This window comes from Eptesicus fuscus, chromosome 22 (genome assembly GCF_027574615.1).
Source record: "Eptesicus fuscus isolate TK198812 chromosome 22, DD_ASM_mEF_20220401, whole genome shotgun sequence".
NCBI lineage: Eukaryota > Metazoa > Chordata > Mammalia > Chiroptera > Vespertilionidae > Eptesicus > Eptesicus fuscus.
The window spans coordinates 15,723,067-15,750,852 of NC_072494.1; the positions used below are offsets into that span (position 1 = coordinate 15,723,067).

The 27,786-nt window shown below is 60.4% G+C and overlaps 3 protein-coding genes and 1 non-coding gene across 8 annotated transcripts; 2 read left to right on the forward strand and 2 right to left on the reverse strand.

The window, feature by feature from the left end:
* The first annotated feature begins 643 nt into the window (after positions 1-643).
* On the forward strand, positions 644-9,655 carry TRIM46 (tripartite motif containing 46). Of its 3 annotated transcripts, none has more exons than XM_008155711.3 (10): positions 644-706; positions 2,093-2,354; positions 2,587-2,930; positions 3,577-3,720; positions 3,813-3,908; positions 4,547-4,800; positions 5,084-5,205; positions 6,156-6,458; positions 7,207-7,504; positions 8,537-9,655. In XM_008155711.3, exons 1-10 carry the CDS (start codon positions 644-646, stop codon positions 8,928-8,930), a joined length of 2,280 nt encoding a protein of 759 aa, XP_008153933.2. In that variant the 3' UTR covers positions 8,931-9,655. The 3 variants fall into 3 exon arrangements, with proteins under 3 accessions (XP_008153933.2, XP_054567748.1, XP_027987247.2); XM_028131446.2 differs by lacking the exon at positions 644-706 and adding an exon at positions 1,574-1,618; XM_054711773.1 differs by lacking the exon at positions 7,207-7,504 and having other exon boundaries at positions 8,537-8,747.
* Positions 9,656-10,756: 1,101 nt separating this feature from the next.
* Positions 10,757-14,674, reverse strand: MUC1 (mucin 1, cell surface associated). The gene is made up of 7 exons (XM_054712157.1): positions 14,637-14,674; positions 12,788-14,382; positions 12,632-12,687; positions 12,363-12,496; positions 12,094-12,215; positions 11,860-12,009; positions 10,757-10,886 (listed from the first exon to the last, which is right to left on the reverse strand). Exons 1-7 carry the CDS (start codon positions 14,650-14,652, stop codon positions 10,818-10,820), a joined length of 2,142 nt encoding a protein of 713 aa, XP_054568132.1. The 5' UTR covers positions 14,653-14,674; the 3' UTR covers positions 10,757-10,817.
* A 2,142-nt stretch (positions 14,675-16,816) lies between these two features.
* MIR92B (microRNA mir-92b) lies at positions 16,817-16,899 on the forward strand. The gene has a single exon (NR_129241.2). It is a non-coding gene; the product is annotated as a microRNA mir-92b (primary transcript).
* Positions 16,900-17,230: 331 nt separating this feature from the next.
* Positions 17,231-27,450, reverse strand: THBS3 (thrombospondin 3). 3 transcript variants are annotated; one of them, XM_008155707.3, is made up of 23 exons: positions 27,276-27,447; positions 26,025-26,231; positions 25,249-25,505; positions 25,047-25,149; positions 24,214-24,240; positions 23,920-24,002; positions 23,784-23,835; positions 23,509-23,657; positions 23,016-23,156; positions 22,698-22,775; positions 22,186-22,338; positions 21,860-21,970; positions 21,657-21,764; positions 21,186-21,345; positions 20,757-20,875; positions 20,585-20,637; positions 20,104-20,297; positions 19,581-19,759; positions 19,424-19,472; positions 19,055-19,251; positions 18,651-18,823; positions 17,624-17,763; positions 17,231-17,536 (listed from the first exon to the last, which is right to left on the reverse strand). In XM_008155707.3, exons 1-23 carry the CDS (start codon positions 27,352-27,354, stop codon positions 17,478-17,480), a joined length of 2,871 nt encoding a protein of 956 aa, XP_008153929.1. In that variant the 5' UTR covers positions 27,355-27,447; the 3' UTR covers positions 17,231-17,477. The 3 variants fall into 3 exon arrangements, with proteins under 3 accessions (XP_008153929.1, XP_054568259.1, XP_027987244.1); XM_054712284.1 differs by lacking the exon at positions 23,920-24,002 and having other exon boundaries at positions 23,791-23,835; XM_028131443.2 differs by lacking the exons at positions 17,231-17,536; positions 17,624-17,763; positions 18,651-18,823 and having other exon boundaries at positions 19,164-19,251; positions 19,424-19,500; positions 27,276-27,450.
* Positions 27,451-27,786: the final 336 nt, after the last annotated feature.

Below are 27,786 nucleotides of genomic sequence, written 5' to 3' on the forward strand. Positions count from 1 at the left end.
CATTGATTTCTTAAAAGGAAGATAGAGGAAGGGAGAGGGAGCTACACGGAGAAGCATCGATTGGTTGCCTGCCGCACGCACTGCCGACTGAGAATCGAATCTTCAACCTGGGTGTGTGCACTGACCGGGAATGGAACCAGGGGCCCTTGGGTGCGTGGGAGGACGCTCAGCCAACTGTGCCACCCCGGCCAGGGCGAGAGTGTACGTTTCTAGGATACAAAATCTGCGTATTGCACTGTGTGCCCACCACCCAGTCAAGCCATCTCCCGCCACCTCCCCTAGACTCTTGGCCAAACCAAAACCTAGTCCTGCCGTCCTGGAGCCCAGCTTTCCCCACACCGATCCTTCTTCCCTTTATGTGAGTGTGATTAGGAGCCAGTGGAGAATGCGAACCTGAGAAATGGTTCTCTCTTCAAATACCACTCCGTGCTACCCCGCCGCCTCCTGAGAACCACGTGGGGGAAACCACTTCCCACCTCCCACCCCGACTGGCGCTGGCTGAGGCTTGTCCCCGGAGCATGCGCAGTGATCTTTTACCCCCTCCCCTCCCCACACCCCCACCGGGCTCCTGCATTAAGCCCGGGGTTCTCAGCCGCTGCCGGCCGGGATCGGGCACCCGGGGGCGGGCGGGCAAGGTAGGACCATGGCCGAGGCTGAGGATATGCAGACCTTCACCTCCATCATGGATGCGCTGGTCCGCATCAGTGTGAGTTAAGGTGGGGTCGAGGGGGACGGGAGGGGGAGTCCAGGGGTTCGGGACAGGCCGGGACCTCGAACAGGTGGGGATCCGGCAAGACGCTGGGATGCAGGGGGCGCGGGGGCGGAGAGGGCTGGTGATGGCAGGAAGGACTGGCAGGGTGGGCATGCAGGTGTGAGGTGGCGATCCGGGGCAGCCCGGAGGTGGGTGCCGTGAAGGTGTCCATCTGCGGGGCGTGAGGAGCCAGGAGCTGCGGGGGGCCGCGGGGGGGCTGGGGTAGCGGCCCGCTGTGCACCGGGGCTGGGCTGCCGGGCCGTGGGGCTGCACCGTTGAGGACGGGGCGAGGGTGAGCTTGGAAAATGTCCAAGAAAACTGAGGGCAGGCAGGGGCGATGAAGGAGCCACCCCAGGGTGCGGTTCCCAATTTGGACAGCTCCACGAGACCCCACCCCACCGCACCCCCACTCCCGGCTGCCTCCCAGCCTCCTGCGGTTGTCATGGCAACTCATGCCCGGCTCTCCCAGGGGCGGTGCCAACCTTGCTCCCCCCACCATCACTTCCTTCCCCCTCCCTCCCTGTCCCTCCCTCCTTTGTGTCAGCTGCGCCCCTGACCGGGATGGCTGCGAAGAGGGGGACCAAGGTGAGGTGAGGGGGTGGGGCATAGCGAGGACCCCCGCCACTAAGAAAGGGAGGGGTACTTCCGGTGGGGAGGGGGCGAGCAGGGAGGCTGTTTCTCCCTTGCTGGGGCGGGGGTTTGCGGGTAGCCCAGTAGCGCTGGGGGAAGGAGCGGGAGGTCCGGATGGTGGGGGGCAGAGGAGACTGGTTAGTATCGGGGGACCGGAGGAGATGACTGGGGAAGCGAGGATGGTGGATGCAGGCTGGGGAGGCCGCAGGCCAGAGCCGCAGCAGGAATACGGCCGCGGTGAGCAGGAGGATGGAGAGAGCTGCGCCTGCCGACAGGGAGGAGTCACGCGTGGGAGGGGGCGTGGGGTGTGCCAGAGAGGGGGGCAGGGGTCCGCACCTGGGTGTGGTGTCCTTGAGAGACGTGCCGGGGGCAGGAGCAGAGATGGGGGCGGGGAGCCGGGGGCCATGGCCAGGTGCAGCGGCTGCAGATCTGGCTGGGCAGGGGGAGTGGAGGGGGAGGAGCTGAGGCTGGCGGAGGTCGGATCTCCAAGCACCCCTCCTCCTGCGTAGGCCTTTAGCTCTGCCTCAGAGAAACAGAGGCGAGAGACAGAGCCGGGCAGGTCTGTGGGCCAGGCCTGGGCCGGGACTGGGGGAAAGCCATACGTCGCTTGTCTTGCCCCTGCCTGAGACCCCTTGGGTCTGAGGGCGGCTGAGGGGCCTGTCAGGATCGCCCGTGTCCAAGCTCTGCCCTAACCTCCTGGTCCCTCCACAGACGAGCATGAAGAACATGGAGAAGGAGCTGCTGTGTCCAGTGTGCCAGGAGATGTACAAGCAGCCCCTGGTGCTGCCCTGCACCCACAACGTGTGCCAGGCCTGTGCCCGCGAGGTGCTGGGCCAGCAGGGCTATGTAGGCCATGGTGGGGACCCCAGCTCTGAGCCCACGTCTCCTGCCTCCACCCCCTCCACCCGCAGTCCCCGCCTGTCCCGCAGGACTCTCCCTAAGCCTGAACGCTTGGACCGGCTGCTTAAGTCAGGTGGGCTGGAGCCTGTGGGGTGGGGGTGAGGATGCCGGGATGTCCGTCAGGAAGAGGGAAGGGGCCATCCTTGGTCAGGGGCATCTGTCTGTCTTCCAGGGGGTGGGGAGGTTCCTCAGTGAGGCTCAGCTGAGCTGAGACACAATAAAACATTAATTCTTTAGCCGAACAGACTTCCCCCACCTCCAGCCAGCTGTAACTGTGACCTCCTACTTCCCCGGCCCCTCCACAGGCTTTGGGACGTACCCCGGGCGGAAGCGAGGTGCCCTGCACCCCCAGGTGATCATGTTCCCGTGCCCAGCCTGCCAGGGCGATGTGGAGCTGGGGGAGCGGGGCCTGGCGGGCCTGTTCCGGAACCTGACCCTGGAGCGCGTGGTGGAGCGGTACCGGCAGAGCGTGAGTGTGGGTGGCTCCATCCTGTGCCAGCTGTGCAAGCCCCCACCGCTAGAGGCCACCAAGGGCTGCACCGAGTGCCGTGCCACCTTTTGCAACGAGTGCTTCAAGCTCTTCCACCCCTGGGGCACCCAGAAGGCCCAGCACGAGCCCACCCTGCCCACCCTCTCCTTCCGCCCCAAGGTGAGCAGCCCCTGCAGAGCCTGGGAGGGGAGGGGCATGGTAGAACTGGATGGGTGGGGGTGCCCGGCATTGTGAGCCTCCAAACGGAGGTGGGCAAGGGGTTTGCCATCGCCAAGCTCCTTTTTCTGTAACAACGACAACAAAGGCACTGGACAAATCTTTGGACATCTTGGAGCCTTCATCTTACCTCCTGGAGGAGGCTGATATGTGTCCTGCAATACCCACACCCGCAGGGCTGTTCAGAGGATCACATGAGATAATGTTTGTGAAAGTTATCTGTTCACTAGAGGTCTGTATGCATTTGTTCATTGGACAAATATGTATCAAGCATCTATGTGCCTAGCCCTATGCTAGGCATTGGGATATGACAGAGAACAAGATGGACAAGGTTAATTAGTAACCACAAGGCTAAGATTGCCATCGTTATATTGTTATTACCACACCTCTCCTGAGGTAGATGAAGGGAGGAGGATGCTGATGCCTGGAGGGGGCAGGAAAGCCTCTTTCTGATGCTAGTAGGTACCACCAGGTGGCGCTGTGGAGTACCGCCAGCTGAGCTCCTCTTCACCCCCATCTAGCCAATGGAGGGAGGGCACACCCTTACGCAGACCATTGGCGACTATGCCATTGCCCTTTCTGTCCCTAGGGCCTAATGTGCCCAGACCACAAGGAAGAGGTGACCCACTACTGCAAGACATGCCAACGCCTGGTATGCCAACTCTGCCGAGTGAGGCGCACGCACAGCGGGCACAAGATCACGCCGGTGCTCAGCGCCTACCAGGCCCTCAAGGTGAGCTAACCCGCTCACATCCTCTCACACCTCCTCTTACTGCTAGCTTCTGCCGAGCCGGGTGTGATCCCCACCTCTTTCTTCCCTCTTAGGACAAACTGACAAAGAGCCTGACATACATCCTGGGAAACCAGGACACAGTCCAGACCCAGATCTGTGAGCTGGAGGAGACCTTGAGGCACACTGAGGTGAGGGCGGGCAGAGAGGTGGCCCTGGGCCCTCCCCGGGCCCGGACACAGCAGGAGGGTTGGAGAGGCAGGGCCCAATCACCTGGTGGCAAGCTCAGGAAGTGTGGGGTCCATGCATGCCCAGGTTCTGATGAAACCAGGCCAAGCGGGAGCATCAGTGCCCTCGGCCAGGCTATCGCTGGAACCACAGTGGGGACAGGACAGGGAGAGCTTGAAAAGTCCCAGGAAAGCAGTTCAGATGCCCTCGGGCTCAGAAACCTGCTGAGGATGGCACGTGTCCCTGGAGCTAGGCTAAGGCGATGGCTCTGACGCCTTCGCCCAGATGGCACACATCAGCTGGCGGGGGGTGGGCCACAGGACGGCACAGACGCCACTGGGTGTTAGCACAGCCCAGGCAGGGATGGCTTTTGTTTGGGGGAGTCCTTAGGGACTGTGGTGTGGGCACCAGGAAGGTTAGCACGAATGGTCAGGAGCGGAGGCCAGGTGGGTGTGAGGTGCCTTGGGAGCCATACGCCTGGCCCCGTTGAAGTGGGTGGCATTTCCCCCAGATTCTTTGGGATCCTAGCCTTGGTGCGGGGCCCAGGAGGCTGGCACAGGCACCACCTTCAGGGAGATAGTAAGTGTTGCTCTCTGGGCAGGTGAGTGGTCAGCAGGCCAAGGAGGAGGTGTCCCAGCTGGTGCGGGGGCTGGGGGCCGTGCTGGAGGAGAAGAGGGCGTCGCTGCTCCAGGCCATAGAGGAATGCCAGCAGGAGCGGCTGGCCCGCCTCAGCGCCCAGCTCCAGGAGCACCGGAGCCTCCTCGATGGCTCGGGTCTGGTGGGCTACGCCCAGGAGGTCCTTAAGGAGACAGACCAGCCTTGCTTTGTGCAAGCAGCCAAGCAGTTACATAACAGGTACCTCAGGGCACAGCTCAGGGACATGGGCTCCCGGGGAGGGAGGGGGCGGGGGGGGGATCACGGGTGTAGTCGGTGTCCAAGACAGAGTCTCAAGTGCCGTCCGATGGAGAGCTGGGCCCTGAGGGTTTTCACCACGAGGCCAAACCAATACCCAGCGTGCGTGAGGGGACGAGGAAGAGACCCAAAGCAGACGCCAGGGCTCAGGGGCAGGCAGGCAGAATCCAGGAGAAGGGTGGCTGCCCAGATGGCAGTGCCTGACCCTTGGGTGCCCCCATCCCAGGATCGCTCGAGCTACAGAGGCCCTCCAGATGTTCCGGCCAGCTGCCAACTCCTCCTTCCGCCATTGCCAGCTGGACGTGGGGCGAGAGATGAAGCTGCTGACGGAGCTTAACTTCCTTCGAGGTAAGGAGACGGCCAGGCCCCATTCCAATTAGAGCCTTCCTCCCTTCTCCCCCAGCAGCGGGCCCGGGGGGCAGTGCCCACCGGGGACCTCCCAGCCTACTGCCCGGCCTGGCCAGCCACCCCGCCCACCCAGCCCACCGGCCACGCCGGCCCACCGCGCTCAGCGCTGCTTCTCCCTCTCTTTGTTTGTAGGCTGTGGCCACCGCGGACTCTGCTCCGGAGCACCCCAGGCAAGTCAGCGGCCCGGGCCCCTGCTCCACCCCGCAGCCCCCATGAGGCTTGGCCACCACTCTTTGCTTCCTTCTCTGTCCTGCCTTCACCAGATCCCGTCCTCCCCAGCCCCCCCAGCCCAGTGGCCTCTCTCCTGCCTTCCTTAGGTGCTTGTCCAAACCTTGCCCTTTGTCCTTGTGACCCTTGCCCTCTGGACTTTTCTTCTCTTTTCCTTGACCTTTGTCTCCTGCCATCGAGCTTTTGCTTGCCCTCCGTGGTCCCCCACGTTCTGTCTTGCTGACTCTTCCCTCCCTCCCTCCCCCTCTGTCCCCTCCTTCCTGTTCAGTGCCCTCTTGCCCGGGCCCAGTGGCCTTGCCCTGGGGCTCCTCTTTATTCCTAGAATGAAAGGGTCAGAGAAAGAAGGGTCTCCATCGGGTCTGATGCCCTCGTTAGACAGGGAGGAAACGGAGGCCCGAAAGGGGAGGTAGCTGACCTAAGGCCGGTGCGCAGACCAGACTAGCACCCAGGCCTCCTGCCTGCCCGGCGGGCACCTGCCTCTCTCCTTCCCCCTGGGGCTCTGCCTGCCCACCCCGGCCCAGTGCCCAGACGGGTGTCCCCCAGGTCCCCCTCACCCACACTCACCCCCCGGCTCCCGCTGCTGTCCCTCTTCCTGCCTCCCTCCATGCCCTCCACGCCCGGCCGGCGGCCAGCCCGACTGACCCAGCCGTCTCTCCCGACAGTGCCCGAGGCTCCGGTCATCGACACCCAGCGCACCTTTGCCTACGACCAGATCTTCCTGTGCTGGCGGCTGCCCCCGCACTCGCCGCCTGCCTGGCACTACACCATAGAGTTCCGGCGCACCGACGTGCCTGCCCAGCCGGGCCCCGCCCACTGGCAGCGGCGGGAGGAGGTGAGGGGCACCAGTGCCCTGCTGGAGAACCCCGACACGGGCTCTGTGTACGTGCTGCGTGTCCGGGGCTGCAACAAGGCTGGCTACGGCGAGTACAGTGAGGATGTGCACCTGCACACCCCCCCGGCGCCCGGTGAGTGGGCAGAGGGGTGGGCACTGGCCGGGGGGGGGCAGGGTGAGCACCGAGAGACGGTGTGATGCCGTGGGTCACACTCACTAACTCTGGAGCCAGATTTGCTGGGTTCAAATCCCAGCTCTGCCTCTTGCCAACTGTGTGGCTTTGGGCAAGTTGCTCACCCTCTCTGAACTTCAAGTTCCTCCTCTGCCGGGGTGTTCACAGTACTTACCTCAGAGCGTTGTTGTGAGAATTAATTGCATTGATACATGTAAAGCCTTAGCGTTTCCACCTCAAGTCAGGGCTAATAAATGACAGTAAAATGACTGTCCAGGAAACAGTGTGGGCCTGGGACAGAGGTATCACGGAGGAGCATCACCCCCCGGGCGCAGACGAGGGCGGGGCTGGCTGTCAGGACCAGAGTGAGCACCAGAGTGTGGGCCGGAAGGTGCAGGCAGATGGGGGAGTGTCCCCACATGGAACGAGCAGCCGGGGACGGGCCGAGAGGCAGCACTGGCCGTCAGCTGGGCCTGGGGACTGGTTTCTGCGCCCACTAGTCGTCACTCGACCCTCCGGGGCTCCCGTGCCCACTTGGCATCTCCCCTTCTCTCTTTCCTGTGCCCCTCGTGCCAGTGCTCCAGGCCCTGCTCCCAAAGCCCTTGGCAGCGCGTCCCACGTTCCGAAACCTCCCAGTGTGTGTGCTAACGCCTCCCAGTCCGTTTGTCCCTGAAGTCCTTCCTTTTGCCTCGCCCGCCCCCCCCTCCAGTCCTTCACTTCTTCCTCGACGGCCGCTGGGGCGCCAGCCGCGAGAGGCTGGCCATCAGCAAGGACCAGCGCGCGGTGCGGAGCGTGCCGGGGCTGCCCCTGCTCCTGGCTGCCGAGCGGCTGCTCACCGGCTGCCACCTGAGCGTGGACGTGGTCCTGGGCGACGTGGCCGTGACCCAGGGCCGCAGCTACTGGGCCTGCGCCGTCGACCCCGCCTCCTACCTGGTCAAGGTGGGCGTCGGGCTGGAGAGCAAGCTCCAGGAGAGCTTCCAGGGTGCCGCCGACGTGATCAGCCCCAGGTCAGGCCGCTCTGGCAGGGATGGGGTGGGGGACCCGGGTGGGGGAGCGGGGGACAGGATGGGGGGGCAAGAGGAGCACAGACTTGCTGGGGTGGAGCTGGAGGAGACTTAGGAGGACGCGGTGAAGTAACGGCAGCCAGGCCGGGGGGCCCTGTGGCCGGGGGACGTGTGGGAGGGGTCAGGGGAGGGCTCTGAGGACTGGGTTTTGGAGTGTGTGGCTGGGGAAGGAGAGGAAAGAAGAGGGAACCACCTCCACTTCCTTCCATCTGTCCCTCAAGACTAAGAGACCGTCTCTCCACGCCTCCACGCCATTCTCCCCGATATCCCATTTCCAACACCCTTTCCCCACACACGCCTTGCTCTTGCATACCTTTTTCAACCATATCTTGTAACACCCTGAAATCCTCTCCTTCAACTTTCCATCTCCTAACCCTCTCATCCCTAACACCCTACTTCACACCCTCCCACGCGTGCCTTCCTCCCTGACCCCTTCCTCCCGGCGCTCTCCCCCAGGCCCCGGTGTCTTCAGAATGCTCTCTGCCCACTCGCAGCTCGGTCCCCAATCCCACATCCTTCTGACATCTCCCATCGGGGACACCGGTCTACCCTCATCACTCTGCCAACATCCTTTCTCTGCGCTTCCTCTCACCCAGGACTTGCTCACAAACTCCTCATTCCTCCAGCTTCCCTAACCCTCAGAGCCCTCTCCCAGCGGGATGTCCCCAAACCCTTATTTCTCCCCGCCTTCCTCCCTGAATCGGCTGCGCTCGTCAGCGTGCTTTACCAACGCCTGTCTTTCTCTTGCCCAGTGCCTCTCTCGCCAGTGTGGTTTCCTTTCCGTGCCCCTTTCCTGCCAAACCACACCCCAACCCTACATTCCAACCCCTGTCTCTGCAACATGGTTTCTCCTCAATGTTCCAAACCCATCCTTTCAACCAACGTTCCACACTTCCAACGTCTCAGCCCTCTGGTACCCACCCCCCACTCCCTGTCCCACCCCAACATCCTCCTACCCAGTGCCCTCTCCTGCAGGTACGACCCAGACAGTGGGCACGACAGCGGGGCCGAGGATGCCGCGGTGGAGGCGTTGCCACCCTTTGCTTTCCTCACCATCGGCATGGGCAAGATCCTGCTGGGGTCCGGGGCCAGCTCCGGTGCAGGGCTGACTGGGAGGGACGGCCCGGCCGCCGGCTGCACCGTGCCCCTGCCACCCCGCCTGGGCATCTGCCTGGACTACGAGCAGGGCCGGGTTTCCTTCCTGGACGCCGTGTCCTTCCGTGGGCTCCTGGAGTGCCCCCTGGACTGCTCGGGGCCCGTGTGCCCTGCCTTCTGCTTCATTGGGGGGGGTGCTGTACAGCTCCAGGAGCCCGTGGGCACCAGGCCTGAGAGGAAGGTCACCATTGGGGGCTTCGCCAAGCTGGACTGACGGTCTCAGGCCTCCGCAGGCCCTGGCCCTCTAAGCTCCCTGGAGCCGGGTTATTCCTCCGGCAGCTTTCCCCTCAACTCTTCCTCCCACGTGGTCCCGTCCTTCACCCCGTGTCTGCGTCTCCCCAGGGCCTTCTCTTGACCAAGGGACACTCCCCTGCTCACCTCTCTAGCTGACCGCCATTTCTCCATTGCCTGTTAATCCAGACCCCATCCCACCCAGTTCCTGCTCCATCCTCTGCCCGTGGCATCCAACCAAGTCATGGAGAGAGCCCTCCCCCCACCCCTGCCCTTTCTCCCCAGCACTCAGGCCAAGTGGCAGGGCGGCTCCTGGAACACAGGGCATGAGCCCCAGCTCTGCCCTCTGCCCTGCCCAGCTGCCTGCCCCGCCGATGCTGACCTACGGCTTTAGAGCGGGCAGGCTCTTTGGCTGACACTGCCTAGCATTCCCTGGGAGGGAAGAGGACCCTGTCCTGTGTTTATGTGGGTCCCCGTGCCCTGCAGCCGCATGCCTCGTACGCCCCTCTCCCTCCTGCATGCTCTCCTTGTCCCGCACCCATGCCGATGTGCCGAGGCTCCCTGTGGGGCCACGCGGAGGTTGGATGTCCCCATTGGGTTGGACCGGGCAAGACCTGGGGCCCACTGCTGCCCCCTGCGGTAGGGACTGCTAGGCCTGTGCCGAGCAACAGCTGTCATTTCCATGGTTTCTAAACAATAAACTGTGAGGCCAGGCACCTCTCTGCCTTTCCTGAGCCCTGCCATCCCTCTTAGCTTCTGTGCGGGTGTGGCTGCCGGAGGGATCCGGGCGCTCAGCTACTGCTCAGCAGGGCTGCCGGAGGGATATGGCCCTAAGGGAAGGAGGTCCCCAAGCCAGGCGCTCCCAAGACTCCTGCCCACACAGGTGCCCGGCCCAGGCCTGAGCCCACCATGGCCGCCAGGGGGCGCCTGGCTCTGGTGACCTCCTGTGTCCCCTGATGAGGCATGGGACACCAGCTCCCAGACCCTGAGGGAATGTGGTTGAGCTCAAAGGGGCAGGGAACCAGAACCACTTCCCCATTCCCAGGGCGCGGGGAGCAGACCCCAGAGCCAGTGGGCGGATGGGGGGGCCCATGGCCAGGGAGGGGACTGGGCTTGGCGCCAGCCCCGGATCTAACACTTATCATGGCCATGTTGACTTTGTAGCTGTGACCCCGTGTTGACTTTGTGGCTGTTATCGCTGCCTGAGGATTTACTTCACACCCGAGCAGCTCAGAATAGAACCGCCTGAGGGCATCGTGCCAAGGGGAGAAGAGGGTGCAGGCCTGCCAGCCCCCAGCCAGGCTGAAACCAGGGGCGAGCCATGGGTGCGCAGGCCAGAGCCCAGCCACTTAGGTTTCGTTTCCTCCTTCCTCTTGTGCCGCCAGCAATGGGGGAGAGGTGACTCAAATTCTTCCACCGGCCACTCCCGACCCAATGTCATCTCTCCACACCCCCTGCTGCCCAAACGAACCCTGCTCCTTGCCTTCCTTCCTCCCTGCCTCCTCCCCCAAAGTCCCCTCCAGACCCCCGCACACATACATCCTGATCTCCCCTCCTGTCTGCGGGTCACAGGTGACAGATCAGAAGTTAGAGCCAGCGCGGAGGAGGCCCACGTTTTATTCAGCCGCGTACAGGTTCCCACTCCCCCTTGGGGGCTTGGGGCCAGTCCTGGAGCCACTGCCCCAGGCACATCCCCAGGAGCCAGGATGGGCTTCCCCAGGGCTGAGACGGGTTAGGGACGCAGGAGGCTGCGAGCAGCCCACTGGAACTCCCAGCTCCCCAGTCCAGGAAAAGGGGGCGGGGGCGCTGGTGGCGAAGACCAAGACCATGACAGAGGCCGCCGGCTGGATGCTCAGCGGACAACGCGCCCCTACAAGTTGGCAGAAGTGGCTGCTGGGTTCGTGTAAGAGAGGCTGCTGCCACCATTGCCTGCAGAAACCTGGGTGAGGGGGGAAGGGGTCCAGGCTGAGGGGCAGAGGCTTCCCTGGGAGAAGCTGCCACCCCAGGGCCCCCGGATGGCCCCCAGGCTGGGGCAGTGGTCTGGGAGCCTGCCTAGCTCCCGAAGGGTTAATTTGGAGAGAGCACCTGCCGGGCACCACCGGCAGCCAGGTGACTGTAAACAGGGCCTTCCTCCTCCCGCTGCTCCCTGCACTCCCTCCCCGTGGTTCTAGTCAGCCCCCTCGCAGTCCCCTCGTGCCCCGCCACACATCTCCCTCCATTCTCTGCTCTTCCAGCCCAAGAAGGTGTGTGTGCTCATCTGTGTAAAACTGGGAGAAGGAAGTCCCCGGAGTGGGAAAATGGGGTCAAGAAAAGAAAAGTCCCCCTCCCCCACCTGGAGTTCCAGCCCCAGGTGACCAAGTAATTATTTACTAGGTGCTGCGGAGCAGGGCCAGGAGAGGGGAGGGGGGGGGGGCGGGGGGGTGCTGGTCCTTGCTTCCCTGAGACTCCCAAGAACCCCACCCAGGCTCACCTGGCTTGGTGAGACTTCAGCCTTGGAATCGGAGACTGCCCCCCCCCCCAACATTCCTCAACCCCTACCCTCCATTCTTAGGAGAAGAGTGGGGGACAGGTGCTCACTCCTTGTAAGTCCTGTGTGAAGGGTGCCCACCCATTTCACCTCTGGGCATCCCAGCCACAGCCGAGCCCACAGTCCGGCTGACCAGCGAACGCTCTCCTGGAGATGCTGGTTGTGGGGACACCCCCTCCTGAGGTCCCCTTCCCTCCATGGTCCCCCCAGGCCTTTCCCCTCGAACTCTCCTGACCTCCACCCACCTCCTCGCCAGGCCCTCCACTGCTCACTTCATGTCACTCCTCACCTTTTCTAAGGTCGTTGGATTTTCCAAGTGACCCCTGCGGGCCCCCTTCCCAGCCAAAGCCTCTTCTCCCTCCACCGTGGGGCCGCCCCGGCTCACCTCCTCGTAAGGGCTCCGTTTGGAACTGCCAGGGGGCACGTAGCGCCCGTGGGTGTGGTAGGTGGGGTACTCGCTCATGGGATGGTAGGCATCGCGGGTTGGGAAGATGTCCAGCTGCCCACAGTTCTTCCGGCGGCACTGACACACCGCCTGGGGGAGACAGCAGGTCAGGGGGCGCCGCGGAGTTCCTTCTAGCGGGGGCACTCTGGTTAGGGCTGAAGACTGAGCACTTACCAGGGCAACGAGATAGATGATGGCCAGCGCCACCAGAACACAGACCAGCACCAGCAGGGCAATGCCCCAGCCGGGCACCCCGGCCCCAGGCCGGGAGGAGGAAGGGAATGACACATCGTCCACTGAAAGGAAAAGCAGTCATCAGGGCAGTTTCCCCAAGGAGGCGACCCTCCCCCGCTACACCCCGGGGAGAAGCGGGAACCCGGGTGCTGGAGAGTGAGCGGCCCCGGACGCATAGTGCTGGCCTGAGGCAAGGACAGTGGCCTCACCACTAACTCTTGAGATGACCCAGTTGTGTGTGTCTGCTGCTGGTTCACGTTGAACAAACTGTGCCTTGACGTTGTTGGCATTGGTGGCGCCCTCTCGGAAAGCCAGGATTGATTCCACCATCACAGATCCTGGCCTGCTCACAGGGAAATGAGCAATTCAGGTGCAGGTCCCAGCTTCTGGTACTTCCCCCAACCATGAGAGTACCAGTCCTTCCCCAGTCACGACAACATGTACCCACCCCACACAGAGTCCACACCCAGGACTGTACCTGAACTTGACGTCAGAGGAGCCCAGAAAACTCTCCTGTTTGTAAATCTGCAAAAGCTGGGGGGGGGGGGGAGAGTAGGTACTAAGTTTGGTGCGTGGGTTCGAGCAGTTCTGAAGCTGCTGCGAAGGAGCGCGTGGAGGAAGGGCAGTTACTCACCAATTCAGTAACGTTTCTCTGCAGCACCTGGTAATAGTGAGTGCTGGGATCGTCCAGGGAGGAGTTAAACGGGAGGTTCAAAATATGAAAGAGCAGGAAGAAGAAGGACAGCCTCTGGTTGGGAGAGGTGAAGGGCACTATGCTACCATCAGTGCTCCTGGCTGGAGTCCTGGTTCTGTGGCTGGCAGGGGTGGTCGGAGTATCAGAGTGGTGGCTGGGGACTGAGGATGGAGTGCCCTTGCCAACTGGGGAGGTGGTAGCCTTGGCAGAAGTGCCCTTGTGTGCGAGAGTGGTGGCTGAGCTTGAGGCAGGGCTGGTGGTTGGGGAAGAAGTGGCACCGTGGACTGGAACTGTGGCTGAGCTTGAGGAGCTGGTGGTCGGGGAAGAGGTGGCACCGTGGACTGGAGTGGTGGCCGAGCTTGAGGCAGGGCTGGTGGTCGGGGAAGAGGTGGCACCGTGGACTGGAGTGGTGGCCGAGCTTGAGGCAGGGCTGGTGGTCGGGGAAGAGGTGGCACCGTGGACTGGAGTGGTGGCTGAGCTTGAGGCAGGGCTGGTGGTCGGGGAAGAGGTGGCACCGTGGACTGGAGTGGTGGCCGAGCTTGAGGCAGGGCTGGTGGCTGGGGAAGAGGTGGCACCGTGGACTGGAGTGGTGGCTGAGCTTGAGGCAGGGCTGGTGGTCGGGGAAGAGGTGGCACCGTGGACTGGAGTGGTGGCCGAGCTTGAGGGTCTGGTGGTCAGGGAAGAGGTGGCACCATGGACTGGACTTGTGGCTGAGCTTGAGGAGCTGGTGGTCGGGGAAGAGGTGGCACTGTGGACTGGACTTGTGGCTGAGCTTGAGGCAGGGCTGGTGGTCAGGGAAGAGGTGGCACCGTGGACTGGAGTGGTGGCTGAGCTTGAGGCAGGGATGGTGGTCGGGGAAGAGGTGGCACCGTGGACTGGAGTGGTGGCCGAGCTTGAGGGGCTGGTGGTCGGGGAAGAGGTGGCACCGTGGACTGGAGTGGTGGCCGAGCTTGAGGCAGGGATGGTGGTCGGGGAAGAGGTGGCACCGTGGACTGGAGTGGTGGCCGAGCTTGAGGGGCTGGTGGTCGGGGAAGAGGTGGCACCGTGGACTGGAGTGGTGGCCGAGCTTGAGGCAGGGATGGTGGTCGGGGAAGAGGTGGCATCATGGACTGGAGTGGTGGCTGAGCTTGAGGCAGGGCTGGTGGTCAGGGAAGAGATGGCACCGTGGACTGGACTTGTGGCTGAGCTTGAGGCAGGGCTGGTGGTCGGGGAAGAGATGGCATCGTGGACTGGAGTGGTGGCCGAGCTTGAGGCAGGGCTGGTGGTCGGGGAAGAGATGGCACCGTGGACTGGAGTGGTGGCCGAGCTTGAGGCAGGGCTGGTGGTCGGGGAAGAGATGGCACCGTAGCCTGGAGTGGTGGCCGAGCTTGAGGCAGGGCTGTGAGTGGGGAGTGAGCTGCTGGTTGTGCTCACAGAACTTCTGTCAGTGAACCTGGTCATTGGGCTGCTTTGGGCAGTCACAGTCTGTGTACTTCCCGTGTGGCTTGTGTGGCCAGAGGTTGTAGAAACTGTATGGGGGGGAGTGAGGGGAGGAGCTGTAAGAAATTGAGAATGAGGTTCAGGGGTAAATCAGAACAAGGAGAAAATATGTCCTCTAGCATTTGGAGAAATAATGCTAGGAGGATTTGGGGAGCAGGCCGGAGTCAGCCCTCCTCCTCCTTCCCAGCTGCAGCCCCCTCTCTTCCCACACCCCTCTGCTCCCGGTTTAGCCATTCTCCACGCCTAAGATTTACCTCTCCTGCCGCTCCCACTCCCACCCCCACCCTGGACTTCTCTTCAGGAAATTCACCTGCCCTGGCACCCATTCTCCTGGGGGGTCGTCTCTGAGCCTGTCTCCTTTATTCTGGCACAGACTAGGCCACCTGTCTGCAATTCCTGCCTGGTGGGGTGCCACCTGCCAGGAGACAAAACCCACAGGAAGGCTGTGCGGGCAGCCCCTCCCCACCTGGCGCCCCTCACCTGTAAGCACTGGGACTAGCAGCAGCAGGAAGCAGAAAGGGGCCTGGATGCCTGGTGTCATGGTGGTGGTGGCCCGGGTGGGGAGGGGGCAGAACAGATCCGGGCAGGCACTGCGTGTGAGGTGGAGCAGCACAGGTGCCGGCTGCTTTATACTGGGCCTCCCCCCACCCGCCAGAGCAGGTGACAGGTGACAAAACCCCGCCCCTCCTCCGTTCCCTACCTCCTATCTCTTCCTCCTCCTCCCCAACCATTCCTGTCCCCTCAGGTAGGGCACATGGGCTCCAATCATTCAACTCTCTGACAACCTGTTTGTTCTCGAGTTGGCCTCCCCTTTTCACCAACCACTCCCTGGCTCCAGAAGGCGGGTGTGTGTGTGTGTGTGTGTGTGTGTGTGTGTGTGTGTGTGTGTGAAAGTGGGGGAGCCTGGGACCTGGGTCCCCAAGGCCTTAGTTTTAGCTCCAGAGCAACAGCCAAGGTTAGAAAGGCAATAGGGAAAGTGGGCCAGGTTAAGGCTGGGAAGTTCACCCTCAGTCCCCCACTCCACTTCTCCCCGGGGCCCTTGAAGCCCCACTCTGGGGGCTGAGAAGAAAAGGGGGGGGGGGTGGTAAGGAGTGGACTAGGTGTTGGCTTTGGACCCCCTCCCCCCACCACTTCCCGGAACAGCCCCACCTTGCGAACCGCTCCCTGTCCCGTTCTGCAGTTCTACCCCGAAACACACAGCCCCGCCCCTGCCGGACTTTCCAGCCGACTGAGTCCCTTCCTTGGCTTTCTCCCGAGAAGGAAGCGGGGGAAGAAATTTCCACTTAAAGAAGGACGAAACCGCCGAACTCGAGGGTCTTTCCTTCCCAGCCCTCCCCCCGGTAGCGGCAGGCCGCCCTCTAGTGGCCACGCGGAGCCCCTCGACGCCTGCCCGGGCGGGTTGGGAGGCTGCCCGGGCGGGGGGAGGTCGGACGCCGGCGCTGCCTAACTGGGGGCCGAGAGGCTAGGGAGGGCGGCGCCCCAGGGAGAAGTGTCGGCGGCTGGGACCGAGAAGGGGAGGAATGCAATGTGCCATCGACGGAGGCTGGGACCTTTAGGAGGGGGCTCGGGCGCGGGGGGCGTTCTGAAGGAAATGGCGCTAAGTGGGTGTGATCCTGAGGTACATGGAAAAGTGGGCGAGGTGTGTAAGAAAGTACATCGGAAAAGTGGGGGGCGGTGGGACGGGTTACGTATTTAGGAGTCAGCTAATAGGTAGGACACAGAATGGTATTGGGGGGCCGTGAACTATCTTTTGGGGAGCAGAGTGGTATTTGGAGCAGGTAAGCACATGGTAAAAGTGTCTGAGGTTGCATAACTTTGGAGAACCGAGATAGATTAAAGGACAGAAATATCTGGGGCCAGAGAGGAATTCACAGCGGTACATGGGATTTAGGGTCTCTGGCCTCGGCCGGAGGTGCTGGGTTGCGGTCTCGGCCAACGGAAGCAGCTACATCCGCGTTAGGAAAACAATTCCTAGCCCCAACGAGTACAGATTGAAAAGTTAACTTTAAACAGACCGGTGCGGCGGGAAACGTGGGACAACAGCTCTCCACCTGGTTGGCGCGGCTTTGTGCGGCGCCCGGCGGGACGTCAGCGCCCGGCGCGGGTGGGAGGGGCGGGGAAGCCCCGCACCCGCCTTCTAGAGAACGCGCGAGTATCTAGGTGGGCGGCCTCAAAACTTCAACCCTGGAGTTGCTAGGCAACAGCCTTTAGTTCAGTTGCTGGGATACGCGTTACCATGGTGACAGCTCCGCGCCGTGCAGTCGGAGTATTTAAAGAGCAAGCGCGCACAACGCCGGCGTCAGAAAGCGGCCTTCCGGGATACCAAAGTCGTCCCTTCGGCCTTCTCCCTCTCCCCCCACCTCCCCTTACCGTCCCCTTCACCCTCTTCCGGGCGCCAAGTCTCTCTGGCCTCCCAGGTGAACTCAACTTCCCAGAGCGCTCCGGGTCCTTGGGCTGGTCCCGCTTTAAGCGGTGGGGAGCGGGATCCCGGGCGGGCGGGAGGGACGGGACGCGGTGCAGTGTTGTTCTTTCCCCCGCCAATATTGCACTCGTCCCGGCCTCCGGCCCCTCCGGCCCCCCGGCCCCCCGCTTACCCCGAGCGGGGCAGCCCCAGCCCTCCTGGCTCTCGATCCTGACCCATCTATTGACTGGAGTGTCGCTGCTGCCATCGTAAGTAAGTGGGGCTGGGAGGACTTTAACCACCCTCTGACCAGCACCTCATCCTTCACCTACCCCAGCCCCATCCTTCACCTAACCCTCATCCAGCACCTGCCTCACCGTGCCCCAAACTCAGCCAAACTTCCTCTAACTTCCATCCTACCAGCCCTCTCCCTTACCCTTCTCAGGATCCTTTTTCATTGGTCACTACCCCGGAAAATCCCTAAAATAAGCAACTGCACTGGCTTAGAAAACAACTGGAACTTTATGGTAATATGCTATTATCTTTCCTGGGGTTAGCGCCTGAGAAATGCCCCTTGAAAACTTCCCATCTCCTCAACAGTCACCACTCCTCTGGGGCTGAACTCCTGATTGGTGCCAGAGGAGGGTGTGCATTCGGCTGAGGGGCTGTAGATTAGACCTGGGGGCCTTGGGGATGGATCCCAAGGCCAAAGGGTCTAAAATCAGGATTTTGACTCTGGTAGCCACCTCTTCACACTCTTCCAAGGAGCAGCTGCCTCCGGAATGGCTCAAAGTCCTCGGGAACTGTGTCTGAGGAAGGAGAAACGATTAAAGTCAAGGATGTGACTCTCCCATGAGGGCAAGAGAGGTCAGGCTGATATGGGTATAGAGCCTCACCATTGCATCGATACTGGAGATTGGACCAAATGATGTTTTCTTGGGAGAAGCAGAATACACCAAGACGCCCCCCTCGCATGGATGTGTCAATGATCACCCCAGAATCCGCCACTAGCTGGGGACCCTCATAGAGCTTCACTCTGTCCAGGATAGGGGTTTCCGTTGGTGCCAGGGTACCAGTGGGCACTGTGCCACTATGCTGGGGCCCTGCTCATCCCCAACCCCCCTTAGCTCACCAGGCCTGAGAGAAGGAAGGAAAGGGGAGGGAAGGGGGTGCTTTTCTCAGGCCTGGGGCCCCTGGCTCTTTGTCCAGCCCCCTTTGCATCTCAAAGCACCAGCCGCATTCCAAGCGAGGATTGGGTTGCCATGACGATGAACACAATGGGCTGGGGGGTGAAGTCACCCGCTTCCCAGGCTCTGGTCTACCCCTCCCTTATCCCTTGCCCTGGCGCCCCACAGCCCCAGGAACCTTAAAGGGAAACCAACCCAAGTGTCTGGACTCTGGGCTCTTGGCCATTTCCTCTCCCTTCCCTGTCATCCCCACCAACTAGGAAATGCAGTGGGACAAAGTGCTGAACTGAGAGGCCCCAGCTCTGCTTTGAAGAGCTGTGAAGTCTGGGGCTTGGTTTGCACGTCTGTAACTGAGGTCAGACGCCCTGAGGAGGCAGGTTCCGGGCTGTCCCAGTGAAAGGGCTGGATGTGATGTGCCTCTCCACAGGCTGGCCTGGGCTTTGGAGGCTCCCAGAGATGCCCTTGTTTTACTGAGGGCAAATGGAGCACAGAACAGGAAGGACTCGCCCAACATTGCCAATAGTCAGCGGCACTAGAGCCCAGGCTGCCTGATGCTAGGAAGCAAGCAGGGCTGAGGCAGCGTGTCTGTGGTGAGAGAGGAGATGGAGAGAAGTGGTCCCAATCTGGGCCCATGGCACCAAGGCACTGAGTAGAGGGGTCACTGGTGAGTCCCAGCTAAAAGGGAAGGAAAGGCTGAGCCTGGGGTCCCTCAGGAGGGCTCAGCCTGTCCCCTCACCGAATGTAGCCAACTTGAGGCCGGTGCAGCAGCTGCCAGCGGTAGGAGGTCTTGTCACGCCAGCCCACATTTCGTGGGTCAGTCCACAGCAGTCGTACCTGATCAGGGGTGTGGCCAGTATGCCACAAGGCATTCCGGAGGTGCTCACCTGGGCCAGACACTGATGTCACTGCCTGAAGGGCATTGGCAAAGACAGGGGGTCAACCACAGGAACCAAATGAGGGCAGAGACAACAGGTTGGTAAGTACAGGTGGGAAAGGAAGTCCGGGTGGTCAGGAGAATGTTCTGAAGCCCCGGGGAGCCCACCTCCAGACCCAGTGTCTGAGTAAGAGGGTTCCCACTCAGGTAGGGGGAGAGGTTTGGGGAAAGGGTCCTGGATTGGGGAGTCTGGGCAGCTGTGGGACCTTGAGCTGCAGCCCAGGCTGGGCAACAGCCCGGAAAGGTGTGGCCTGCCAGTAGGTCTGCTCCGTCTGCTTCCACATGACCACGTAGAAGCGGCCACTGTCCTGGTAGCTGAAGAGGAAGCCTGCGTAGTCGTCATCGGTCACTGTGTTCACATGGAAGGTGCCTTCAAAGTCCACACCGTTGAAGGCTGTATATCCTAGGGGTGGGTGGGGGGTGGGATCAAGATCAGGGCAGCAAAGCTACTAGTGGCCCATTGTGCACTGGGGGTGGGAAGGGATGCCTGCTGTATGTGGCCAGCTTGTCCCCACCCTCTGCCCCTGTCAGATTCCTCTATTTGGAGGGCATTGAACTGGGTATCCCTCACATACCAACTGCCAGGCCAGGGTCACTGTTCATGGTCTGAACGATTTCCATGCCCTGGTGATGGGCAATAAAGAAGAAAGACCTGATCCAGGTGCGCTACCCACCTGGGCCCTGCCTGGGAGTTTGGTCTGACAGCACCCACCCAGCCCACTGCCCTAGTACCTGGTTGAGCACGACCCAGTTTGGGTCAATCTGAGCATCCCCTTCAGGGTCCAAGACGACGGTCTGATAGGCCCGAAAATCTGTGAGTGTTACCTCTGCACTTTCAGGGCACACATCCAGGGGGTCGACCACCGCATCATTGTCAAAGTCATCCTCACACACATCGCCAATGCCATTGCCTGGGAAGAGTGGAGCTAGGCACTCAGGAATGCCGTGGCCACTGCCACCAGCTAACACTACCACCTGAAACTTCAGTGATGAGAGAATCACTGATCGGCTGCCTCCTTCATGCCCTGCACTGGGGATCAAGCCCGCAGCCTAGGCATGTGCCCTTGACTGGGATTGAACCTGGGACCCTTCAGTTCTCAGGCCGACGCTCTATCCACTGAGCCAAACCAGCTAGGGTAGGTCTTGCATTCTTGACCTCTCTCCCCACCCTGCCCTTTCTAACTCCCCAGCAAGTCTACCACCTCTCCATGGGCAAAGCCCACACCAGTCCAATCCTCTGGGACCCTAGCCTTACCATCCGAGTCCTTCTGATTGGGATTGGGTACCAGGCGACAGTTATCAGGACCAGGAGGCACATAATCTGGGACACCATCATTGTCATCGTCCCCATCACACTCATCTCCAAGCCCGTCATTGTCTGAGTCCAGCTGGGAACTATTGGGTAGCTGTGGGCAGTTGTCTTTGGTGTCCTGATGTCCATCTCCATCACTGCCAGGAGAAGAGGCAACAAATACAAGCTTTAAAGGTACCACAACCTTCCCTTGTCTCCTGCTTAGGAGTCTCTGAGGTAGGAGGTGTACCCTCTGTTCAGCCAGACCCCTTACAGTCAGCCAGGTGAGGTGAAGGTCCAGAAGTAGAAATGGAGGACAGACCACAGGAATAACTTCCTGTTCAACAGCAGTGGAGAATTAGGGCTAAACCACAGAATTCAGAATACGCTGGAGAAAAGTTAAGTATCCCCTGTAAGATTTTTCATCTCTTGGCCAAAACCCTACCTGTCTTCATTGGTGTCACAGACATCCCCCACCAGGTCACTGTCTGCATCTGTCTGAGAGAGAGGGAACTGCTCTCACCATCTCCTCTTGATACCTGAAGAGGGTGACCTGACCACTTTCCATTACCCACTGGTCCCCCCACCCCTTCCCTGCCCTCTCCATTCCCCTGTACCTGGGTAGGATTGCTCATTTCAGGGCAGCTGTCACAAGCATCTCCCACGCCATCCTCATCCCTATCTGTCTGTAGGGGGTTGGGGACTTTGGGGCAATTGTCCAGTCCATTGGGGATGCCTAGAAGACATGGGGATAGCAAAGGGTGTCACACTCTCCTAGGCTGGTGAAAGCCCTGAGCTTTGTCTCCCATCCAGAGGATAGCTATTCAGGAAATCTGCCTGTATCTTGTCTGACCCTCTTGCCTGCTCTCTCCCTGCCTGACCCTACACCCTGCCTTACATTCCCATTGACATCTGCCGTAGGAAGTCACCAGGCTGACTTTCATAAGAACACCCTCCCCCAATTCTCAGACTTCCTAGTCTCTCTGTTTATTCCCACTGTATCCAAATTCTTACAGGCCTCCCACCCCCTCAGCCCAGGCCTGCACCATCCCCATCCACGTCGTTGTCACAGGCATCCCCTTCCCCATTGCCATCTGTGTCCTTCTGGTCATTGTTGGGGACGTTGGGGCAGTTGTCACAGGCGTCACCAAAGGAATCTGTATCTGAGTTTTGCTGGTCCTTGTTGGGGAACAGCCGGCAATTGTCCTGGGGTGGGAAGGAAAGAGTCAGGCCTCCCTCAAACCACTGGCCACCGAGCACCCACCATGTCCCTGTACCCTTGTCTACGATCACCAATCCTGTGATGGTCCACCTGCTTGGTGCAGTCCCACCCACCCAACCTCTAGGTAGTCCACCTTGTCCTGGGCACCAGGCTATGCCTCCCTAATTGGGAGTACTAGAGCCCTTCCTGCAGAGCTGCCAGGGGCCAGAGGTAGGGGGAGCAGGGTTATGGGACCAGGCAACAGAGACAGGGAGGAAAGTATAGGACTCGGAGGAACAGAATGTCTGGGCGCCACCTCAACGTTCTTGATCCCGTCCCCATCAGCATCATCATCACACTGGTCCCCCACGCCATCATTATCAGCATCTTCCTGCCCAGAGTTAGGTGTCAAAAGGCAGTTGTCCTAAAGGCCAGGGAGGAGATGGATGGACGAGTGCTGGCCTGCCCAGCCTGGGGCGCCCACCCTGCTCACGCGCCCGCCGGCAGCTGCCGCTGCACCTGTTTGCAGTGCTTGTTGTTGTCCATGCAGGGCAGCGCCTGATCTGGGTAGCCATCGATGTCAGTGTCAGGCCCACACACGTTCCCGTTCCCGGCCCAGCCCACGTTACACTGGGGCAACACAAAGGGTGGGAGTTAGCAGTCGGCTGGCTCCCCCAAGCCCACCCTTTCCCCTGCTTCAAGCTCTATCCTCATCACCCAGTTCCTGGGCCCAGGCCCACTTCCCTTTCCCATGAACGTCCTCATCCCAACCCCTAAACACGTTCACTAGCCCTATCCCATCCCCAGACTCCGCCTTTTCCTTCTAAGCCTCAGGCCCAGCTCACCGAGCAGGACACTGCACCATTGCGTTCAAAGAGGCAGTGCGCATGGACATGGCAGGGGCTGTGGGCCGGGCTGTGGCAGGTCCGAGCTGGAAAGCAGCCCTGGCTTTGGTTGCCCAGGAAGCCCAGGCGACAGGGACCACACTTGAAAGAGCCCTAAGAGGAGGGAAACAGTCTCAGGAAAGAGGGCAGCCTACCAGGCACCCAGCACCAGCACTATGCCACCTGAGGGCTGTAGGATGGGCACGCAGCTACATGTCAGGTCTATCGATGATCTCAGGTTCTCCTGACAACCTTCCTAAGTAGATAATAGCCCCACTTTTCAAGCAAGGAACGTGAGGCTCAGAAAAGGTAAATAACTTGCTAAAGGTCACAGCTAGGAAGGGGCAAAACCAGGTCCATGAAGAACACCAACGATGTGTGGTGCCCCGGGGAAAGAGGAGGGGAAGCAGGAAGTCTGAAGAGGGGGTTGCACACTCCCACCACCCCAGACACACTCGGGGTGATCAGCTCACCACTGTATTGGTGCAGATGGAGTTTGGGTCGCAGCCACCGTTGTTCCCGTCGTTGCATTCATCAACGTCGTTGCAGACCTGAAGGGGCAGACTTTGGGTAGAACCAGACCTGTGGTAGGTCTCCTCAGACACGGGAGAGGGCACTGGTGTGGCCTTAACTGTGAGCACTGACCTGAAGCCCAGACCCAAAACCGATGCAAAGCCGGCAGATGAGTCAGTAGCCTCGCCCATTTATCACAAGAGCCCCAAGGCCAACCCAGAAACCCCTGGCCCCTGCAAGGCCGAGCTCTCTTGTTCACACACTCTACCCAACCTGACCTGTTTGCTGGCTCGGGCATAGTCGATGCCCACACCAGACACCCGTGTGCCTTTGTAGCCTTGAGGACAGGCCTCGCAGTGGAAACCAGGCATAGTGTTGATGCAGCTTGAGCCCGGGAAACAAGGGTCAGCATGAGCACACTGGGGACAGATGAGAAGGAAGAAGAAGTCAGGCCCCTCCTATGATCCTGGGACCACTGCTCCTGGTGTCCCATCTGCAGCCCTTCCCACCCAACATCACTGTGCTCTGAGCCCCACGTCCAGCCTCCCTCTGGGTTCCCTGCCAACTACCCATCTCACACTCCCACTCCCCCAACACCTTCCCTGTGTGGTCCTTCAGTCTTTGCCTCAGGCCTTCTACCTTCCTTCTCACACTTCTTTTCTGGTCTCCAGCCTCTCCTAAACCCCAGGTAACTCTGCTTCCGACCAACATTTCCCTCCTAACGTCCTCCCCCCGGCTGTCTGTGCCCTTCCAGATTCCGCCCTTCCCCACCTCATTGATGTCAGTGCAGTGGGTGCCATTGCCCTGCAGGCCAGGGGGGCAGGGCCCACAGCGGTAGCCAGGGTACTCGTACACTTCCATGCAGTCCACGCCGCGGAAGCAGGGGTTGGGGCTGCAGTGGGAACGCTGCTCGTGGAAGCCTGCAGGGAGGGCACAGTCAGAGCCGCCAAGAGGTCACCATTCAAATCACCGCAACTGGCGGCCCACGCCATGGGGTGGGATGCACAGTGATTCCACCCGGAGCCCTCCCCTGCTCTCCCACTCACCGCACACCTGACACTCCATGATGGTGTTTCGGATCAGGGACATTTCCTTTACCTGGCAGACACAAGGATGGGAAGTCAGCTCTCAGCCTTTGCCACCCACCTCAGAGTCTGCCCCCCTTCGCTGACCCGCTCCAACCTGGTCTCGGATATCATCCCGCAGCTCCACCAGGATCTGGTTGAAGAGGGTGAGTTGGGTGACCAGTGCCTTGGTTTGCTCCCCTGTCAGGGCCCAGGATGCAGAGAGGCTCAGAACTGGGACACCAGCCCTGGTCCCTCTTTGGGTAATAAGCCAGCTCCTGCTACTGCTACCCCCACCACCTTTAAATTCCACCCTATTCCTGACTGAAGAGGACTTAGTCTCAGGCAGCTGCCAAAGCCTAGGACCTCCTCCGGACGCTCATGCCCTGCCACCTCCTCATGGCCTACTCACCGAGGATGGAGTGCAGAGCGTTGGCCACTAGAGAGAAGAAAACACGATCAGAGGGTAGAGTTGTAAAGAGGGGCCTGGCTGGTGAAGAGGAAGAAGGAAAAGGACGGAAACAAAGGTCTGGAGCCTTGGAATAAGGATATGGGGTGTTAGATGGTGGAGGTCAGAGGTGACAGGCAAGCAACACCAGCTTTTTACACAGGTGAGGGACCCTCTAAGGGAGTTGCCTCAGACAGTCAAAACCCAAATCTGGTTCCCAGGCATGGTAGTGGCAGAAGGGATCCGAGTGAGGTAACCCAAAGCAGGGCCAGGGCCACAATATATTCCATTTCCTCCCTCCCAAGCTTCTACCTCAAGAGCACTGTCTTTGAAATATGTGGGAGATGTGGGTGTTTTCTCTAGGTAAGAGCCCCTGAACATCCCTGTCAGGGAGACCAGGCAGATGAGCCATGCTCAGAGAAACTGCTGGTCGGTGACAGCACCAATGGGAGCTAAAAAGAGACCCAAGACCCTTATCTCAGTCAAAACCAAGACCAAGCAATTAGCATCCTCTGAGTTCTATTCTTCTATTGGATCGTTTTATTTTTCTGACCTGAATAGGGCGATTTCTTTTCTGGTCTTTTTATCAGAACAGGGAGATTTTTTAACCCACACCTTTTGGTATGGCTTTATTGTTTGGAGATCAGTCAGAGGTGAAGGAGATTTGGGGTAACAGTGCCAGAGCCCCATAAATAGGTGAACCAAAGGAATGAATGTTAAGGGGGAGGTGAGTCACCAAAGACGACAGAATGTGATCTGGGGTCCAGGATGTCAGCTGATGGAAGTCACTGTGTTACCTGCACTGTGGATGGACTCGTCCCCCTGGAACGGACACTCACTCAAGGCTCCGACCCGGGCCATGGACCCGCCCAGAATCATCTTCATAGATTCCACGAAGCCCTGGGGGGATAGGAGAACAGGGTGGGAGGACCTACCACCTCCTCGCGACTGCTACAAACTGTTTCCACAGAAACTCCAGGGTCCTCCCTTCCCCCTTACCTGCATCCTCAAATAAGCCTTCTGTCCAGTCCTAATCTCCAGCCCATTGACCTCCGCTGGAGGAATGGGGGCCAATGCCGGAAGACCAGCATGCTGATCGCCTAGTCTGCAGTCCACATAGAGCTGCAGAGCAGGGCTGGGGCGGGATGGGCCTCGGAGTCGCAGGAGAGCTGTGTGTGTGCGCCCGTCGGCCAGGCCTGCTTGCTGTAGGTTCACTGCGTGGACTTTGCCATCCTCCCGCTGGTACCGCACCAGCACTGCCCAGGACGGGAGGTCAGTATGGGCACTGTCCCCCATCCCCTGTCTCCCAGTTGAGCCTTGGATCAACTCTTCTGGATGCCACATCTCTAGTCTCTGTTATCCCTTCCTCAGCTATGAAGTTGGTTCAAAGACTAGGAGTTGCTTAGTCTTCAGTGGCATCAGATCACTCTATCCCCTGCAAGGTGACAGCTGGTTCTGTACCCACTAAACTATCCCAAGAATGTGAGGAACCGCTCCATGCCCCTGCCTAGGGGACCCCTCCCCGCAAGCATCCCAAGTACAACATTCCATCCCGACAAAGACCAGCCCTTACCCTATTGTTTGGGTACCTGGCATTCTGGGGTATCTCCTAAGTACCCCATACCAGGTGGCCCTGGTGCCTGGGCACGGCCGGATAGTCCAAGGTCCCCAGTGGAACCAAATTAAAAAGAAGAGGGATATGGGATATGGGAGTGGGGATAAGGGAGAGTGCTCAGGGGGTCATTGCTGCAGGAAAGGAGATGCCCACCAGTCACCTTTGTTGATCTTGCCCACAACAGAGGCCTCCAGCCATCGTGTGTTGTCTTGGCGAGAATAGAGGCCAAAGAGGACACCACCCTGTTTAGGAGGCAGGCGGAAGGTGGATAGGAGGTAGATGTCCCCAGCAGTGAGCAGGGCTGTCCGGATCTTCTCTGCCACAGCTACCATCTGCCGGGACTCGCCCACAGTCAGCAGGTCAATCACTGGCCAGGCAGGGATTATCAAGGTCAGAGAATGGGGTTAGATGCTAAATCCTGCCCAAGTCCCTGAGCCCTCAGGGGTGGGGCATCCTTCATCCCTCCGCCTACCCCCGCCCCCTGACAGTGTTAGTCACCTCAAAATGCAACCCTTGCTGTTATCAGAGGACAAGATATTATTCCTTCCTTCCCTTCAACACTGCCTACTGCCACGCTCTGGGAATCCACAGGCCTGAGGCTCATTTGGAAACAAGAAACAGTGTCCCACAAATCTGAGACCTCTCCACCAGGTGGCGCAAGGGAGTCACTGCTGATTCCAGGCAGGAGTAGCACCTGGTGCCCATAGCACAAAAATTGGAAGGCAGTTTCTCTTACACAGCAGGCTTTGGCTCCTTCTACACCCCAATGCCCCTCCTCCCACCCTGGGGGCTCAGCACACTCGCTCTGGATGAGAACAGCTGCCCACTGAGGGATCTGACCCTCCCACTGTCTGGCTCTCTCCCTGGAGAATGTAGGACCCAGCTCCTTTGCCTCCTGTGTTCCGGCCAATCTGTGGTTTCCCTTCCAGCCAGTGAAGAATCTGTGCCTGTGTCATCTGCCTCAGCTACCTCTCCCACACCCACAGGCCCATCCCACCCCAGACCTCCGCGAGAGCCCAGACCACTTGGTCCCAACCCCCACCCGGTCCTTGGGCAGCCAGCAGCCTAGGGGACGAAGAAGCCTAGGGGACCACAGTGCACCCACTTTCACACTGCTCTCCTAGATCCTGGGGTGCCTGGGGATGCTCAGACACCAATCCAGCCAGGCAGCCCTCGCATCCTGCTCCTGAGTCCTCTGCCCTGGCTTCATGCTGACTCTGGCCAGTTCCCACTCCCTCACCTACCACCCTCTGGTGTTCACTCCTTCCCACGGGGCCAAAATGCACCATTTCTTCCCTCTGGCTCCATTTCAGGACTCTCCCCTTCTCCCCTTGCCCACATGTCCCCTGCTACTAGACTGAGGGCAAATGGGGAGGAGGCAGAAGATGGACGAGGATGGAGACAGGCTTACCCTGCAGGTCCTGACTGGCAGATGCGAAAGTGCAAAGGAGAAGAAGAGCCAGGGCCCCCCGAAGTTCCTGTGTCTCCATGCCGCTCAGCCGGCTCACTATCCCTGGCGGGCCGGCGGCTGGGAGGGGAAAAGGCTAGGCGGAGAGCGCAGGAGGGGGGGTGGGGGGCGGAGGGACTGGAAGGGGGAGTTGCAGGGGGGGCAGCAGGCGGGTGAGGGGGGGGGCTGAAACAAAGAGCTGCCAATCACCCTGGAGACATCCCCAGCTCCAGGAACCAGGGCCCTGGAGGCCTCCCCATCTACTGCCACTCCTTCCCGGTCCTCTCATCTCGCTCGCTGCCTCCCTCTCTCCTGGCACCGCCTTGTTGGGGGCCACTACCAAATGCTACTGTTTTCTGGAAATCACAGTTAGGGAAGGCAGAAACCCCTGGCAGGGCAGTGCCCGACGGTGGGCATTCCTCCACAGCTGGCATGCAAGGAAGCCAAGGGAGCGGTGGAAACTAGCTCTGGCGCC

What these genes read in the sequence shown, in the direction of transcription:
- TRIM46 (XM_008155711.3), top strand. Translation starts at nt 644, where the DNA reads ATGGCCGAGGCTGAGGATATGCAGACCTTCACCTCCATCATGGATGCG. An exon ending in GCGCCTACCAGGCCCTCAAG is followed by an intron (nt 3,721 to 3,812) that starts GTGAGCTAACCC and finishes CTTCCCTCTTAG; the next exon opens with GACAAACTGACAAAGAGCCT. An exon ending in GCACACCCCCCCGGCGCCCG is followed by an intron (nt 6,459 to 7,206) that starts GTGAGTGGGCAG and finishes CCCCCCCTCCAG; the next exon opens with TCCTTCACTTCTTCCTCGAC.
- MUC1 (XM_054712157.1), bottom strand. An exon ending in TCCTCTGACGTCAAGTTCAG is followed by an intron (nt 12,497 to 12,631) that starts GTACAGTCCTGG and finishes CCCTGTGAGCAG; the next exon opens with GCCAGGATCTGTGATGGTGG. An exon ending in GGTCATCTCAAGAGTTAGTG is followed by an intron (nt 12,216 to 12,362) that starts GTGAGGCCACTG and finishes TTTTCCTTTCAG; the next exon opens with TGGACGATGTGTCATTCCCT.
- THBS3 (XM_008155707.3), bottom strand. Translation starts at nt 27,354, where the DNA reads ATGGAGACACAGGAACTTCGGGGGGCCCTGGCTCTTCTTCTCCTTTGC. An exon ending in TGTGGGCAAGATCAACAAAG is followed by an intron (nt 25,506 to 26,024) that starts GTGACTGGTGGG and finishes CGTCCTGGGCAG; the next exon opens with TGCTGGTGCGGTACCAGCGG. An exon ending in CCATCTGCACCAATACAGTG is followed by an intron (nt 22,339 to 22,697) that starts GTGAGCTGATCA and finishes CCCTCCTCTTAG; the next exon opens with GGCTCTTTCAAGTGTGGTCC.